This window comes from Xyrauchen texanus, chromosome 23 (assembly GCF_025860055.1).
Source record: "Xyrauchen texanus isolate HMW12.3.18 chromosome 23, RBS_HiC_50CHRs, whole genome shotgun sequence".
Classification (NCBI taxonomy): Eukaryota; Metazoa; Chordata; class Actinopteri; order Cypriniformes; family Catostomidae; genus Xyrauchen; species Xyrauchen texanus.
Genome location: NC_068298.1, coordinates 31,461,069 through 31,479,394, shown reverse-complemented (window position 1 = coordinate 31,479,394; position 18,326 = coordinate 31,461,069). Strand labels below are relative to the sequence as shown.

At 41.3% G+C, this 18,326-nt stretch overlaps 1 protein-coding gene across 2 annotated transcripts in view; it reads left to right on the top strand.

Moving 5' to 3' along the window:
* The window catches only part of LOC127663072 (A disintegrin and metalloproteinase with thrombospondin motifs 2-like), a 269,588-nt gene that overhangs the window by 214,749 nt on the left and 36,513 nt on the right, over positions 1-18,326 (top strand). For both annotated transcript variants that reach the window (XM_052154488.1, XM_052154489.1), the window contains exons 5-9: positions 5,535-5,618; positions 11,861-12,017; positions 12,623-12,728; positions 13,419-13,562; positions 14,057-14,189. In XM_052154488.1, coding sequence (XP_052010448.1) covers positions 5,535-5,618; positions 11,861-12,017; positions 12,623-12,728; positions 13,419-13,562; positions 14,057-14,189 — 624 coding nt within the window. The remainder of the gene's footprint in view (positions 1-5,534; positions 5,619-11,860; positions 12,018-12,622; positions 12,729-13,418; positions 13,563-14,056; positions 14,190-18,326) is intronic.

Genomic DNA, 18,326 nt, shown 5'->3' with positions numbered 1-18,326 from the left:
ACTACTGGGGCCCTGCGAGTGTTTGGTGTCTGGTCACGTGGTAATGATGGTTGTAAACACAGACTGTGTGACCCAAGGAGTGAGATAACCATTCTATTTTTGGAAAATATTGGGCAAACACAAAACAAAAGGGAACATATGATTTATCTCCTGGCCCTCCACCGGGGGACGGAGTGGTCAAGATACCAGCTCCATGGTTCCATCGTACGTCTCCCTCCCTGGGTCATACATTGCCTCTGTCTGCTTTTTCACTGCAGAGAACTGCTGGGCAAAGTCAACAATGGTGTCACCAAATAGGCTGCTCGGGTAGATGGCCACGTTGAGAAAGCAAATCTTGTCAGTGTCCCTCATCTTGTCCAGATTCAGCCATAGTGGTGCTCCTGGACCACCAAGGTGGATATCTGCACGAGAGCTCGCACCATGACTTTCATTGCCCGGTGGGTGAGGTCGTTCAACAAGCACAGCTCCTGCATCACCTTGGGATCAGGACTACCCATGTGCAGTTCTTTCAGTGCCTTGGCCTGGTGGACTTGCAGGAGGGCCATGGCATGCAGGGCGGAGGCAGCCTGTCCAGCAGCACTGTAGGCTTTGGTCGCCAGAGACAACGTAGTCTTAGAGGCCCTAGAGGGGAGCACTGGGGGTGGTATTTTGCGGGCTCAGATGCACTGCAACCGCTTTGTCCACCTGAGGGATCTCTGCGTACCAATGGGCCGGCCCGCCATCAAGGATAGTGAGAGTGGAGGAACTGGGAAGTCAGGTTCGGGCAGAAAAGGTGCCCTCCACGACCTTGTCTGTTCATCATTCACTTCCAGTAAGAAAGGGACCAATCATCTAGCTGCGTGGGCTCAGGGGAGGGTGGAGGGTTCCAGTCCAACCCAACCCAAGCGGCGGCCCGGGCAAGCATGGCGGCCAGCTCTGCATCATCCTCAGACTGGGCAGGCAGACCAGAAGGTGGCAGCACCCATTGGAATCCCCAAATCGCCTCCAGCTCCAGCAGGGCCGGCCTCTTACCCGTAGGTATCAGCCCAGTGTGGGGGGCAGCTGGAGTTGCCTTGGTCATGTTCTCGCAGTGATAACATGAACCATCCACGAATGCTGCCTCAGTGTGATCGCAACCCAGACATATCCAACAACATACGCTTAAACTATGTGCCAAAATGATTCCCTTAATTCTAAATGGCATCCACCCTAACTCTCCTTTTGTGCATTCAAGAGAGAATTAGGGATGTCCGATGGGTGAATGAGTTGTTCTTTTGTGTCTTTTAAGTATCTTCTTAAATCGTTGGGTAATCCAGTTCGTAAAACTGGTCTGATTGATTCGTTCATGAATTGAACAGAACAGAACAGAGCAGACATAAAATGTGGTCTATTCTTTACACAAAGCTATCATATAGCTTCAGAGGTTTAGATGAATAAAACATTAGTCATGAGGACCACTTTAATGGTGCTTTTTTGAGATGTTGGAATTTGACAGCCCTAGTTCCCATTCACTTTCATTATATGGAAAAGATTGGCCAGGATATTCTTCAAAAATTCTAATTTTGTGTTCAACAAAAGAAGGGTACAGGATGGAGCAACATGAGGGTGAGTAAATTATAATAGAATTGTCAGTTTTAAGTCAACTGTTCCTTTAATATTAAAAAATACAAGCAACTTTGCTCAATAACCATTCCTTTTATGTATGAATGTACATACCTTTATGTGAGAGAAACCAGCATTTACTCTTAGTCTTGGTTTTTTTTTCTCACTTTGAAATGGAGCCTAGAAACAAGACTGTATTCATATCCCATCATGCAATGTTTCTCCTAATGCAGAGTCCTGAGGTGTCGCACAGTGTGTGTTGTTATAAAAGTCGTGCCTCAGTTTAACAATCATTAACATTCGCAACACTGGAGTTGTGGTCACCTGGAAGTCATCTAATCATTTACCAGTCATCTGTATTAACACAGTTACTAAGGCAACCAAGTTCCTAGAGCTCCTCTCTTTAGAATTTCTAAAGAACGTTTGTGGAACAGGATGGAAAAAGCCTATATACTATTTTCAAAGATAAGCTTTTGTTAGCTGTAGACACACACACTGATGTAATACTGAAATAATAATAAAAACGCTTTGAAAAAAGTGCATGAAACTACAGTTATGCAGAAACCAGGGGCATATGAACGATATGAAAAGAGTGAGGGACATTATAAACCTTATTAGCCTAGCTCATGAAAAGTAATTCGAAGGATTGGGAACAAAGTACGGTTCTTAACTGGTTCCATTTTTATATGTGAACGGAATGTTTTTCATGACTTTCCATTGTGCCGCATCTCACAATCTTTTAGCATCTTGTGTAGGAGCGCCACATATTTTAGTTGGCATGTCAAGTTAAACTTTTAAAGATGTGTCTCATGACACTTTAGTTCTGTTTTATTGCTTGCACTGCATTTAGTTTGTTTAGCTTTTTGGTCTTATATTTTTATGATCCTTTGTATCTTTTTTAATGATAAATGACAAGGATAAATAATGATAAATGACAAACATAGCAGATTCAGCAAGGGGGATGCAAACTTATGCATTCAACTGTAATTAGCTTCGGTGTGTACTGTAGCAATCGATTGTATCATGGGAGGAGGTCAGGGGTGGGGAACATCCAGCCTCAGGGCCGAATAAGGCCTGCGAGACCATGTTACCCATCCACGAGGCCATTTGAGAAATAAGTTGAAAAGCAAAATATTGCTTGATTGCATTAACAGAAAAAAAAGATACAAAATTATTTTAAATAATAACGCAAAATATTGTATAATAGGAAGACCTTTAGCATGTGCATGTTTCAACCTACAATCAGAAAATGCAAGCAATTTTATAGCCCGAAAATATTTTTGTAAATACTCGAATGGCCCTTAATGGCCCTGGAAACAGGAAAATGTTTCCACACCCCTGGAGTAGGTGGTCATTGCACAGCTAATTATGTGCCCTTTATTCACTTTAAAATTCCACTATTTTACATATATAAAAAACTTTAAAAAATCATGCTGAGTGATGGCTTTAGCAGATTCATACTATATACCATGGATTAACAACCTCAGTGATTACAGTAGGTCTGTCTTTAAATGTTTTTAAGTCATCATTATAAATCTACTCCCCTATGGAACAAATAAATGGGATTTGTGTTGTGTTCTATTGTGGATTATAGCACAACTGGAATACTTTGACCAATCAGCATCCATCGTCAGTACTGTCAGTTTAGAGAATGTCTGTAATGCCCGTGGCAGAAACATAACAACACTTGCAAAGAAACATAAGATGAGCCAACAGCAAACAAAATCGGAATATTCTGAATACAAAGAGAGAGAGAAAACATGATAGAGATGGAACGAGATACAGGCTACCACTGCACTGTGCCCCACCCCACTCTGAAGTTTGCAGGTTGCTAGGCAACCAATGAATCGAACATGTCAAAATGGCAGGTGAGTTTATAAAGCAACTTATCAGCTTCCAAATGCGTGTTGTATAATCTCATCCTTTCTTTTATCTTTTGCCCCACCTCCCTTCTTCCTAACCGCCCCTTTTTAAACCCCTTTCCTTCTTTTCTGTTTGCATCTCTTATTTTCCTTCCTCCCCACCCGCAGTCTGTCCATCTGAAATCTCATTATTGTTGCTGTGCATACATCTCAGTGTCTCATTAGCAGGCTTCCAGAGCGGTAAGGACACCATGTCTGAACTTCTGTACCAATTTGTCTGCCGCTGTCTCCCTCTCTCTCTGGGAACTGCGTTTCCCATAGTACATTAGGCCCAACCTTCAGTAAACTGAATAAATGAAGATGGCCGGGGTGAAGGGTGAGAAGTCAAACTGCAGAATCACGGGAAATGAAAAGGTCTCTCTTGCATATGATGTGGTCCTGTCCAAATTTTTATTTGTGCACCTTGTTTTTGTGGGTGTGTAACAGGTTTTGCTCTTATTGTGGGGACCAATAGGGTGCAACAGTAAGGTTCCAGAAATAAAAAATCCATAGAGGAATTGATTTTTAACTATAGCTTATAAACCTTTCAAGACAGACCTACTACGAGAAAAAAATTTCACTACACCTGATTTTAAAGAGAAAGATCTACCAATTAGAGAATCACTGCAATTTTTGTGGAATCATGTTAAATTGAGATGGAATGTGTGTACTGGATCAAACAACACAATCGTGGTTGGACTGGACAAAAATGCAAAATGTTGATTACCACAAAAATGTATTTTGAAAAAAAAAACAAAAAAAAAAAAACAATCTGGGTTACAGTGAGGCACCTACGATGGAAGTGAATGGAGCCAATCTATAACTGTTAAAATATTCACTGTTTCAAAAGTTAGGTCACAAGATGTAAACAATAAGTGTGTTAACACAATTTAATTGTGATAAAATTGCTTACTAATCGTAAAAATGACAATTTAAAGGGGTCTAAAGCTATTTTTTTATAATTGTATTATCTTCTCTGAGGTCCATTGATTATGTCAGTAAACAACAAAACTGTCATAGTTTAATAATAAAGGATCATTTGCCACCCTGTTTCTGTCCCTCTGACTGAAATGCTCAGTTTTGGCCTTTAAACTTCAATGTAAAATTGCCATAAACAGATCCAAACGGTCGAAGTGCCTTTTTACATACACCAACAATTAAAAATAGCACAGATTGGCGCAAGAAAAGCAACCAGAGCAGCTGAATGAAACTGAAAGACATCTCCGTTTCTGAATTGTAACTTGACAACACGTCTTTTAAAAGCATTGCGACAAACATTACAATGGTCAAAGACGTTTGTCTAATGCATGCTATATGCAAAAAATTAAAAATTCTAAATAGTCCAGATGGGTCCTCTTTTATGTTCAGAAATAGTTGGTAAAACTAGGCCTCTCTCTCTCCCTCTCTGTTTACTATGGAAACTGAATGTTAGTGGGTGGGGCCAAGGGTGCTATGACACATGTTGTGGTGCATATAAATACAACTGAACAATGTCTTGTGAGGTTACGAACTTGCAGTTTTCAAACAGGTTTGAACTATAAATGCTCTTTTTAGACTGAAAATAACTATAATATGTTATTTTTGTCAACTTAAATTTTGTGACATTTTAGTCCAAGTAAAACTGGCTAAAATGAATGTATGGGACAAGACAATATATTGACTAAATTTAAAGGACATTTTCATCAAAAGACTAAAACTCTGACCATATACACACCCTGCATGGGAGGAGTTGCTGCCTATGTAGAGCATTCCACATCTGTTTCTTATGAGGTTCCTTTTCAGTTAGGATGCTTCCATAAAAAACAAGTGCCTATGTAAGCAGGAGGAGGTAACGAAGCAGCTCACTAGATTTTGAAATGGGTCCAAAAAGTGCTTTAGTTTAACATGAGTTTCAAGGACCCAAGCGTAATTTCCCTTGATAATGTGTAGAGTGTATTCTATAATGAGCCTTTTACTCTTAGTGCTTGCAGTTGTGAATTGTCATAACAATAAAGTCTGTCTCACTATTAAGCTTTTAATGTTGGATCTAATGCTGCTTTTCTTTCTTCACAGGTGAACGAGATCTATCATGACCAGTCTCTCGGGGCACGTATTAATGTGGTGCTAGTTCGGATTGTTTTGGTAGATGCCAAAAAAGTAAGAAATAAGATGTGTGTGTCTGTCTGTTTGAATCATGCATCTAATAATACCATGTATTAACTTCTGGCACTGCCAGTAGTGTAAGTTTGTGCCGGAAGTACCTGCTTCTCCATCCAATGGCAGAGTATTTGGTAAACCTTTTTGGAAACGTATATTTTTGCAGTTGCATTTGGTGCCGATAGTGGCACACAAATTACATACTTTTAACATTTGCTAATTAGATGGGGTTTCATCTGTGACCGATTTCATGCTTACGTGAGCATTATTTTATACATATGAGGTAAATACTGTTTAGTTTTGACTTATGTAACCTGTCTTATCTAATATTGCAAATATGTATTAACGAACCCTTGTTTACCACGTGAATAGCCTAGTTGCTGACACGGCGTTAAAACTAAATAAATAAAAGAAATAAATAAATAACTTATGTAACCTAACAAAAAACAATCCCTTTCACAAAAATCCCCAAATTATCCATCTAAGCACTCACTGTCTTTATCTATTTAGCGCCCTTGCAGTTCTGTATAGTGAAAGTTTGATTGAAAAGTGATGAAAGTTCACATCTTTTCCCACCCCCTTGTGCTGGTGCTCGCCATAGCTTAAGGCCTGTTATTCCTCCAGACTGAACAAACGGGGATCTAAAAGCATAGCGTTCCCAGGGGAGTCTTTTCAAAGTCGCACGCCTTCACAGTTCAACACCAAAGCACATAGAGTGCTGTTGTTATGCAATTGCCTTCTGAATACCCCCCCACCCCAACATATGCACACCACCAATTCCCTGATGGGATCGAGCAAAGTATTCTGGGAAGTAGAATCCAGCATACAAGATAAATAATCAATGATGACCCTGCCTCATTCATAAACACAGTTCCATAAAATGCCTCTCTGCCTGGAGATCAGTGGAGAAGCTGATCACAGATCAGCTAGCCAGTTTCATATGTATTGAACCTTACAGCCACAATAACTGATCTAGAACCAGCCTATAATTGCCACAAATACAGTGGCCACAAAAGTACTGAATTTTTTACCCTTACGTCACACTTAAAAATGTATGAATCACAGAAATCAAATATGTATATCTATCTATACTGTATATATATATATATATATATATATATATATATATATATATATATATATATATATATATATATTTAGATAGATAGTTAGATAGATAGATAGAGAGATAGAGAGAGAGAAATAAATGCCACTTGGTTTTATTTTTTTTGTGTGATTTAAATGCTTTTTGGGGCAACTATACACAGAAAGAAAAACCAGTTGAACATAAAATTCATTGCTCTTAGAGCAGTTGGAGACTTTTGCTAAATCCTAATGCATTTCGGATTTCTCAGAATCTAACATGTCTCCTCTAGAGTTTCAGAAGAGATCTCAAACTGTGTTCAGACTTGCCAAGATACCAAATTCTGCAATCAAAAATGTTGTATCTTTTTTTATTCCTCCTAAGGAATTTTAGGAGAAACACCTGACACAAAGTTGATACTTTAAGGTGTTATGTGTACTTTTTCAGATGTTAAAACACTTTCAACTATATGCACAGACAACTGTCAGTAAGCCATATGTAGGTTGACTTTTGAAAGGTATAACATTGTAGCTCAATAGCCTTCCAACTTTGCTTTGTTTTTGCGACCAACCAGTGTTGTATAAAGTATCCATTCGTCGTAATTGAGTAAAAGTAAAGTTACCTTCATGGAAATGGACTCAAGTAAAAGTTAAAGTAGCTCATGAGAAAACAACTTAATTTAAAGTATTAAAGTAACGTCTAGGTTACGGATGTAACCTCCGTTCCCTGATGGAGGGAACGAGATGTTGTGTCGAAGAAGCGACACTAGGGGTCTCTCTTGAGCGCCGAATATGCCTCTGATCTATGAAAAAAGGCCAATGAGAATTAGGCAGACAGTATTTGCATACCCTGCCCCCAGACATACGGGTATAAAAGCGGAATAAAATTCAGGAATTTTCTGAGGAGCCAGAATGGTCCGGCCACTACAGTGGCTCAGCTCAGCGACGTGGCCGGGAGGACACAGCGTCTCGTTCCCTCCATCAGGGAACGGCGGTTACATCCGTAACCTAGACGTTCCCCGTATGCCGCTCACTTTGACGTTGTGTCGAAGAAGCGACACTAGAGGTCCAATTCAAATCACGCCATGCGCTGAGCCGTGTACGTGTACTGCTGACACAAGAGCGGGCAGGTATATTTACGTGCAAAGGCAATCAGTTGCATCAGACTGCATGTACCCTTCCCCAATATCCCATAAAAAGACGTCGGAACCCTTTTGGTTACCCTAAGCAGGAGAACAAGGCGACGCTTGCCAATCTGGGAACGGGCCGAGCCAAGCCGGGCCTCTTTTCTCTCTATGTTTCTCGCATAGAGCCAAAGCGGCTACGGCCCTTACACACATTGTGGGATGGAGATCTTACCCAGTTTCCTATTCTTTCAGGGGGAAAAGACCCTACGGAAACCACACCTGCCCAGGAACGGTGAGGTAAGTGGCGAGATACATCACATGGGACCCTCAGGTCACATGTGGAAAAAATGGCTCGGTGGTAGATCCAGCCTTAAAGAGGGGGGAGTTGCTACAGCAGGGCGACCGGAGGGCAGCTGGAACTGCCTAAGGGAGATGCGGGTCCACTCGCAAGGGGACCGTACCGCGGAATATACACACAGGAGGAGTCCACGCAGGAGTCCGGACCTGTGGAGCACCTATTCCAGTACAGGTAAATTAAGTACCCGTAGTGGATTGGGTCAGTGAATTCCTCCACCGAATTGCGGACCCATAGGGCTAGGGAGGAATCATCCAGGATCCAAAAGCGCACAGAGAAAGCGCACCATTTTACCTCCACCGAGAGAAAGGACGCTAGGTGCAAGCGATCCACCTGGTCAGTTCATGGGTGGGTCGATCGCCTCAGGAGTGCCTGGGAGCCTTACGGGTCCTCGAGGGGGTCCGTGAGGCAGGGGGGCGTCGACTTTCTGCGGGGTGGGCCAGGCTTGCGGCGGGGCAGAATATGTGAGATAGCCTCCGTCTGTTTCCTCACCGCGAAGAACTGCTGGATGAAGTCCTTGACGGTGTCGCCGAAGAGGCTGAACTGGGAGACAGGGGCGTTGAGGAAGCACACTTTGTCGGCCTCACGTCTCTCGACCAAGTTCAGCCACAGATGACGTTCCTGGACCATGAGTGTGGCCATCGCCTGCCCGAGTGACCGTGGCTCTAAGGGCAAGGTCAGTCGCTGAGCGCAGTTCCTGCAGCACGTCGGGATCAGGACTACCCCCGTGCAGATCTTTGGGTGCCTTGGCCTGGTGGACTTTGGATCCATCATGCAAATATCTCTATAAATTCATGTGCATCCATGCTCTCAGATTCCCTCGGCAAGCAGGCGGGGTGCGCTGGTTTGGCAGCACCACAGCATGATGTGGGGTATCGCCTCTTCACTGCCGAAAACTGCACCGACGGTGTCGCCAAAGGAGCCAAGCTAGGAGACGTGGGCATTGAGAAAGCATGCTTTGTCAACTTCGCGCATCTCGACCATGTTCAGCCAGAGGTGTTGCTCCTGGACCACGAGTGCCTGCGCGGTGACCTTCATGGCTCTGAGCGACTCCCTGACCCAAGGAACCGCTCGAGTAGCCGTGAGGGGGGGACGGACGTTTCCAATCCATCCTCACGCTCACGGTGGCCCAGGAAAGCATAGTAGACATCTGCACGTCAGCCTCAGACTGGGTGAGTAGACCCGCAGGTGGCAGCCCAGATCAGCATCAGACGCCGCTGTGATGCTCTCCGATCCGGGGGCTGAAGGGAGAATGCCGCAATCGAACGTGCTGGGGGGCGGGTGGTTTGTGGGGATTTATCCATCGAAACTGAGCCGTTGTCATCCCCAAATCGCCTTCATCGCCTGCCGGGTCACCCTCAATCAGATGGGAAGAAGGAACGATGTGGGGGGCTTTCTCTCGTGAGATGGCTTTCTCTCGTGAGAAAAGAAAGCCGCGACCGCAATGTTGCCATGGCTATGTTCTCGTACTGAGAACATGAACCATTCATAAAAAGCTGCCTGCATGTGATCACAGCCCAGGCACGCGAGTCAGCCTTTACGACCGTCAGAAGTGGAGAGAAATCAACCGCATCCAGGAACTACACAGAGGCGGAAAGACATTCAACGCCTGCTGTGTATTGCTCTTTTATGAGTGGGAACTCAAACTCTTTTAGAGGAAGTAAACTCTTTTTAGGAGGAGAAACACTCTTTCAGGCAATGAAAGCACTATCGAAGTGCCTAGGGGCGTAGACTGCACAGCGTGCAGAGAGAGAGAACGCCGCTGGAAACGCACCGTAGATCCAACAGCAGTGCTTCTTGCCAACAGAGGTGAATGGAACTGTGGTGATCCCAAGAAGACTCCTTGTGTCACTTCATTCGACACAACGTGGAGTGAGTGACAGAAGGGGAGCTAGCCGAATGAGGCGAATCATACATAACCATCTATGTATGATTATCTATGCTCCTCTGGTGGTGTAAACAACAGTGCGCTTCCCTATTCTTTCGTATTTCACGGGTCAATACTTGCATGAACTTTCAAACGCTCTGGCAGCATGTATTTGACCCTTGGCGGAAATAAATTTTATAGTAAAAAAAATATTTCAATTTTTGATCTTTTTCTTACACACACCTAGCATTTTGCTTCAGAAGACAATATTTAATACACTTTAGTCGTATGGATTACTTTTATGATGGCTATATGTGCTTTTTGGAGCTTCAAAAATTTGCCACCCATTCATTTGTATTTTATGAACCTACAGAGCTAGATATTCTTCTAAAAATTATTCTAAAAGTCTTAATTTGTGTTCTGAAGAAGAAAAAAAGTCATACACATCTGGAATGGCATGAGGATGAGTAAATTATAAGAGAATTTTCATTTATGGGTGAACTAATCCTTTAAGCATAAAAACAGAGATATACTTAGAGCTTAAGATGTAAGAATCTTTTTTTGAGAAATTGCAGCACACAAAAGTGACAACTGTTTATAGAATTCCCTTCTCTGTGTTCGGTAGATCACAGAGCATAAAAAGATGCAAATACTGTATATTTCTTTAATCAGCATGCGTGCATGTCTGTCATGTTTTCCATTAACAAGAACAAGAGGAACTCTGCTGTGTGCTGAATTCTGAGACTTAACCTCTGTTTCTATGACATTTTCAGCAAACATCTCAGCATAAAAAGATGTGATTAATCATGCGCTTATCTAGTTTACATTAGTCCACTTTGTCTGCACACAGTTAAATTATGTATATTTCATCAGTTTCTTATACAGCACATAAATGAAGGGTAATGAGAATAAAGCATTAGAATGGTGCTGAGCGATGTGTATTTCCCACCCCCTCTTTCTCATAAACAAAGCAATGCATTGTAATGGTAAAGTCGCCTTCTACTGGATGTTAGAGGTGTCACAGCATTTTACACCGTAGTTCTGATTTCACAACCCTGATAGAACGTTAAAAGCATGAGAACAAGGCAGAGGGAGAGAGAGGCATTTTCAGAACACACATCTGGAAAGGATCTCCTACTTCCTTTGCTCTCGTGGCCACATCATCACAACACAGCACTGAATTCCTGTCTGGACGTTTCGCCACACATATATCTCTCGCCGGCATAGGGAAACTGGAGCAATGTTTACATCTGGGTTCACACCAGCATCATAATAACACCATCACATCTACTGCTCTTTTTTTATTATTATAAACATTTCATTTCAACATGTTTAATTTCAATAGATTCCTCCTGCAAAAAAAATTATTTCTAAAACCAACCTCATCAGAAATTAATTGGATTAAATGTCGGTGTTGTATACAGAATGGAGCCAGGAGGGTGGAGGGAAAGGGAAGAAAAAGTATTATTTTGTGAAGTGATTATAAATGTTGTGGGGTTTGTGAAGCTGAAACTGAGAGACATCATCAAGTTGTTGCATGCTGATCAAAGATTACGAAGACATTTGTAATTTGTAATTTTTTGGGGGGAAACATATGCACAAATTAATCATGCACAATAAGACCAGCAACAGGCATTGCAAAAGTGAATAACTTGCAAATTGTAAGTAGCTGTAGCTTATATGAAAGCCACAATATGTCTTTGTCTTATTTCAGATGCTTGGAAACGATTCACACTTACAGCAGATGCCATTAGCTTATTCAAAATTTGCTTTAAGTTTGACTGAGGTCTTTTTGCTTGTATATTTGTAGTCCACAAGCCTCATAGAGCTGGGCAACCCTTCTCAGAGCCTGGAGAATGTGTGTCGCTGGGCTTTTGAGCAGCAGAAGAAGGACACCAATGATAAAGAGTACCACGATCATGCCATCTTTCTCACTCGTCAAGAGTTTGGACCCACAGGGATGCAAGGTAAAACACACACACATACGCATGCACACACGCACGCACACACACACACACACACACATACACACACGCAAGCAGATCATCAACCTCCAGATATTGAAACATGTTGCGTACAAGAACAGTTGGTCATTCAAAGACGAACATACACAATCTGATAAATGGATATCTATAAGGACAGGGCTTGGTGTGATACAATAACTTTAATTGACCTCAGTCATTGACATATCAGTGGAAAACATTTTTAAAAATGAAACTTGAAAAAATCAATGGCAGGAGTGTGTGTACTGAGGTCTTGTTTGGAGAGTTGTCCCAAAAGTGAGCAAAAAAAACCTTTTGGAGACATTTGGGGATGTCCTCAAGTGGAAAATTATATTCATAAATAAGATGTTTCTAAATATGCAAAGCACTTTTTTTTGGGTAAGGGTTAGTGTTTGGGTTAATGTTAGTCTGTACTAATTATAATTATTGTTAGCCCTTTATAAAAAAAATAACTGTTGATGGTTTATGGTATGTCTGGTTTGGATAGTTAAGAAAATGTGTGCGAGTGAATGTGTGTGATGAAGATGTGAAGAAGTCAAACTCAATCAGGTGTTGTTGTGCGTTGCTAGGTTACGCTCCTGTCACAGGCATGTGTCATCCCGTGCGGAGCTGCACTCTCAACCATGAGGACGGTTTCTCATCAGCATTCGTGGTGGCGCATGAAACCGGCCATGTGTGAGTATTTGCTGTACTTTTCTTTGCTGGCTTTATATCAATATGTCAAAAGAAATATGTGAAAATATATAAGGAATATATATCTGCAGAGTACTGTTTATGTAGAACCTCTTTTTTGAGAGTGATCCTTACAAAAATGGTGCTTAAATAATCTTAAAATTTCATTTGAAACCCATTTTACTTTTGTTGATTCTGTGGTGCATTGTGCCGAAATTTTTTTTATAAATAAAAATAAAAAAATGGAGGGCGGACCTTGATCTTATCCATGGGGAATTGATTGCATTGTGAAAAGTGGGTGTTACATATGAAGTTAGGTGGTTTGAAGAGGAGGGGTAAAAAATTAGAGAACTTGATTTTAGACTGTTACAAGTAGAGAAAGTTGTTACATTTTGATGAAAGATTACAAAGACAAAGTTTTTTTTCCTTCTTCTGTGGAACAACGTGCAGCGATGTGACGCTGGAAATGGAAATGTCAATGTAGTGGTCATTTTCAAGACTTTCAGAAAAAGAAAATAACAAAAATGGCATAAATCTCCTTTTGATGCATGTGCATAAACTGTTGGACATTGTCATTAGAATTTGTAAAATAAACTAGTGAGAGTGTGAAAAATGTTTTAACAAGTATTTACTTAAAAATCCACACTGCTAAAAGTGCCCGAGGTTGAAGAGACACCCGTGTGTGTGTTATAGGTTGGGAATGGAGCATGATGGGCAGGGGAATCGTTGTGGAGATGAGGTGCAGATGGGGAGCATCATGGCTCCACTAGTGCAGGCTGCTTTCCACCGGTTTCACTGGTCCCGCTGTAGTCAACAGGAACTGGGCCGCTACCTACAGTGAGTACTGGTTATACAGTGAGATCCAAAAGTCTGAGACCACAAGCAAAAACACTTAATTAAATTATTAACATAAAATTGGAGTGACAAGCTGACAAAGTTTACACAAATTTCAGAATTTCTTTGGATTTGGTATATCTTTTGCATTAACAACAGCATGTACTCAAGCTGGCATAAACTCCACAAAATCTGATAAACCATGTTATTCCACCATGATTTGATTATGTTTAATGTTACATTATTTTTACCCTTAAAACAATTGTATTTTTTTTTTTTTTTTTTTCAAAATCATTAAGCTTTGTTTATTTTGCTTTAATGAAAACAAAAAAGTGGTTTCAGACTTTTGGATCCCACTGTACAAACACACACAGAATCACTTACATACTGTACACACAACTCTATCAACCAAAACTATTGTATATAGCGTATAGTTATATTTTACATGCTGTATAGTTAGGTTGTGGAGTATATACCATCTTATTCATCCTCTGTAGTTCGTATGATTGTCTCCGTGACGACCCATTTGAGCACACATGGGAGGAGCTTCCACAGCTGCCCGGGCTGCATTACTCCATGAATGAACAGTGTCGCTTTGACTTCGGGGCCGGATACATGATGTGCACAGCGGTCAGTCTCAAATTCACCGCCATACTGTCTTTTCCCTTTCAAATAATGCATTATTAATATGAGATTGTAAAATCACATTAAGCATGTATAATTACCCCCTAACAACCATCAGCTTGCCATAACAATCACCATTTGTAAGTCACTGGGTTCACCATATTGCTGTGACCCAGTATGATGTGTTATACATGCCAATAATGCATTATAAAAATAACACAGTATTCTATGTTGAGTGACTGAGTTTTGATATCTGTACACACCAAAGGAAATAAAGTATATTAAACAGGAGAAAAAAAATAGGTTTTAAAGGAATAGTTCACCCTATAATTAAAATTTGGTCATTATTTACTCATGTTGGTCCCAACCCAATTACTGTTATTAATATTATTATTATTTGTTCCATAGAATGTTTTTTTTTCTGAATATTCACACAACTCTTTTCCATACAATGACAATTGATAGTTACAACTGCCAAGCTCTAAAAAGGACAAAAAAGAACTATAAAATCACCATAAATGTATGCTATATTCCAAGTCTTCTGATACATAAGATAGCTTTGTGTTGAGGAAAATACAAAAACTTAAGTCATTATTCACTGAAAAAAGGTCATATATGGCATAGGCATGATATCATGACTTTAAGTTTCAAGACAAGTGAGACATAGTAATCTTATTTTCCCTTTTTTTAGTGAATAAACACTATGGGACACCGTCCGAGTGTCACGTGGTCTGAATCCTTTATACAATCATGCCAACTTATTGGCTGATGGCACTTAAGCGACGCCCCTAGGGAGCTAAGTCACAGGCTCCATAAAGACACTTTCATGCTTTTTAGTCAGATTTCTTTCTGTTCTTCAGTGTATTTTGGCTTTGTGTCTGAGAAGATAGGAGTGTGAATGGACACCGGAATCCTCCTCATGTTTGTCGCTCTCCCCCTGAGCAAAAGTGTAAGTCTCATCGGACATACTCTAGCTCGGTGGCCATTTTCTGATGAACAATGTGTTTGAGAGCCATGTGCATTGTGAGCCATTCGTCATTAAAAAATGCTCGATGAGAGATTGCTTAGTTGGACGGTAAGGAAACAAAATGGGCCCCTTTTTGCTATTGTGTTTTTCTGTGTCGTTCTGGGAGAATGCACATCAATAAGCAATGGAGGAGTGGCCTCAGCGTCTCACTCTCTCTCCCCTCCCTGTTTGAAGCATTGCTTGCGGCGGAATGAGGGGGCTGGAATAAGAGAGTGATGGTGAACTAACATGTCGAGTGCTTCATCTGAGCCATTATTCTCTCGGGATTCTATCGGGAGATGCAAGGTATTTTATCTAGTTTTTCTATCACCCATTCCTGGATTATGCGGGCATTCTGGCGAGCGAAGAGACACGCATTCATTTCTCTGCTTGATTTTTCAATGGCGGCATGGATGTCGCCTTTTCAGACAGCTGATAGATCTACACATTTTGTGACAATAAATTTGAAGACCACATAGTTTCGTATTCAGATTGTGCCGAGCAACAGACACTTTCTCAGGTTCAGTTTTGGGGGCAAAACAAACCAATTTGGCGTCCTTCTGTTTGGACTTTCACGAAATGCATGGATGTAGCTCTGAGGCCCTTGAGACATCAAGGCATCCGTGTTTTGCACACTGGATAAAGGATCTTGTTTAGTTGGTGTAAGCTTGCTCACACCATCTGGCTGCCCAACACTGAGATTTCATTCTAAGCCATTTAAGCAATCTAGGGCTGAAAGTGAATATAGACAAGAGCGTCCTGTTGCCAAGGCAACAGACTATGTTTCTAGGCATGGAGCTAGACTCACGGACAATGAAGGCGTGCCTGTCTGTCATTACGCCAGTATCTAGCCATGTTCAGAGTGGGACGTGTTTCCCTGCGAGAACATTTCACAGGATTTTGGAACTCATGATCGCGGCGTCCGCAGTCATTCCCTGGGCTTTTGGCATGCAAGACCTTTTTCAGTGATGGATGAACTCCACAAAGGGACTTCAACCATTGAGGCATGTGCTTCATTCCTACAGAGTGACGCGTGGGCGCTACCATGCTTTGTTACCATGGAAACTGACCTGCTTTTTGATATCGGTGTTCTGTTGGGACAGGTGTGTCACTGCTGAGTGGTAATGACAGATGCCTCCTCTGTGAGTTGGGGCGCTGTATATGCCAGCGACTGGATTGACACATACACTGTCTGGGGATATTTACGCTGCTGCTCGTGCCATGCTGAGACTGGGACATCGCATCCTTCTGTGCTCACAGAACAAGGTAATGTCTACGAGCTGTACATGTTCCAGACCGGTTGAATTTAGGGGTGGATCTCCTGTCCTAACTGGATCTGATACCTGGAGAATGTACATCACATCTGTAGATTGTGAAACAAATCTGAGGAGGTTTAACAGAGCTGAAGTGGACCTGTTCACTTTGAGCAAGATATCCCACTGTCCCCTCTGGTTTTCTCTCTCATCCCTAGCACCGCTGGGCATCTATGCAAATTTATGGAAGTTATAGGTGTGGCCCATTAAGGGATAGCTCTTTTGAATGATGGTTTATCCCCGCTGTGGTTGATCCATCAACACACGTTTATGCATGGGGTATGCAAGCTTAGGCCTTTTCGTCCCATACGTATCCTTTTAGAGGATTTATCTGTTGTGTTTGAGGTGCTCTCTGGTGCCCCGTTCAAGCCCTTGACAACAGTAATTGGTACTGTTTTGACTCTTAAAACGTCCCTGCTTGTGGCATTGGCATTGTTTTAGAGAGTCAATGGTTTGCATGCCCTATCGTTCAATCCCTTGTGAATAAGAATCAGAATGAGCTTTACTGCCAAGTATGCTTACACATACAGGGAAGCTTTCAGTGCACAAACAATATAACAACAAGACAGAGATCATAAAAATATAGAATAAAAAGTGATTAGAAAATATAAGTATATACAGAAATTCAAAATAAAACAATATATATTTATATTGTCTTAAAATGTTTTTTTTATTTCTTACATTTTAGTGTGTCAATAGGAAATATACATTTTAGACTTCCAACCATATCTTTTGCTAATTGAATAGAATAGAAGAACAGGGAGCCCTGCAACAGATGGCATTACCCCCACTGAGCCCCCCCACTGAACATCGAGTCAGTCTGGGATTACATAAAGAACCAGAAGCAATTGAGACAGCCTAAATAGATAGAAGAACTGTGGAGAATTATCCAAGAAGCTTGGAACATCCTATCTGCCAACAACCAAGAAAAAGTGTGTACCTAGGAGAATTGGTGCTGTTTTGAAGGCAAAGGTGGTCACACCAAATATTGATTTAGCTTTGTTATGTTTACTGGACTTTGTATGACATTAAATGATTAATGAAAACTATTTATGGCATTATTTTTTAAGGCATTCTCACTATGGATCATTTTTCACAAGTGCCTAAAACGTTTGCACAATACTGTATGTATATATATATATATATATATATATATATATATATATATATATATATATATATATATATATATATCACACATTCGTATGTACAAATGCAAATCTGTTATATACAGTGCAAGGGAATGTAATGGCAGAAGAGGTAAGATATGTTGAAAAAATATAAATAGACTAATCTGTGCATTGCACATAATTATTTCTCAATGGGGCAGTTTTAGCTGTTCATGGGATGGATGGCCTGAGGGAAAAAAAACTGTTCTTGTGCTTGACGGTTCAGGTGCTCAGTGCTCTGTAGCGCTGGCCAGAAGGCAACAGTTCAAAAAGTTAGTGGGACTCCACTGCTGCCACAGTTCTGTTCAGAATGGTGAGTATATTCAATGTTGTGGTGTTCCTCCTAAAGTCCACAATGATCTCCACTGTTTTGAATCAGCTTATTGATGCAATTTTGAATGCTTATGGAGCATGAGGTTTACCATCGCATTCAAGTATACGAGGCAATTCTACAAAGAACATGGCATCCTCATGGGCTTTGGCTAGAGGTGCGTCCTTGTAGGACATTTGTATGGAGGCAGGGTGGGCCTCTCCACATTCATTTGGTAGATGTTTTAATCTGGGTGAAGGTTTGACTCCTGCTTCCCAGGTTCTCTCTGTTGGCACAGGAGCAAACACATAATTTATTTAATACAGATGCTTTAGCTCGCTTGTG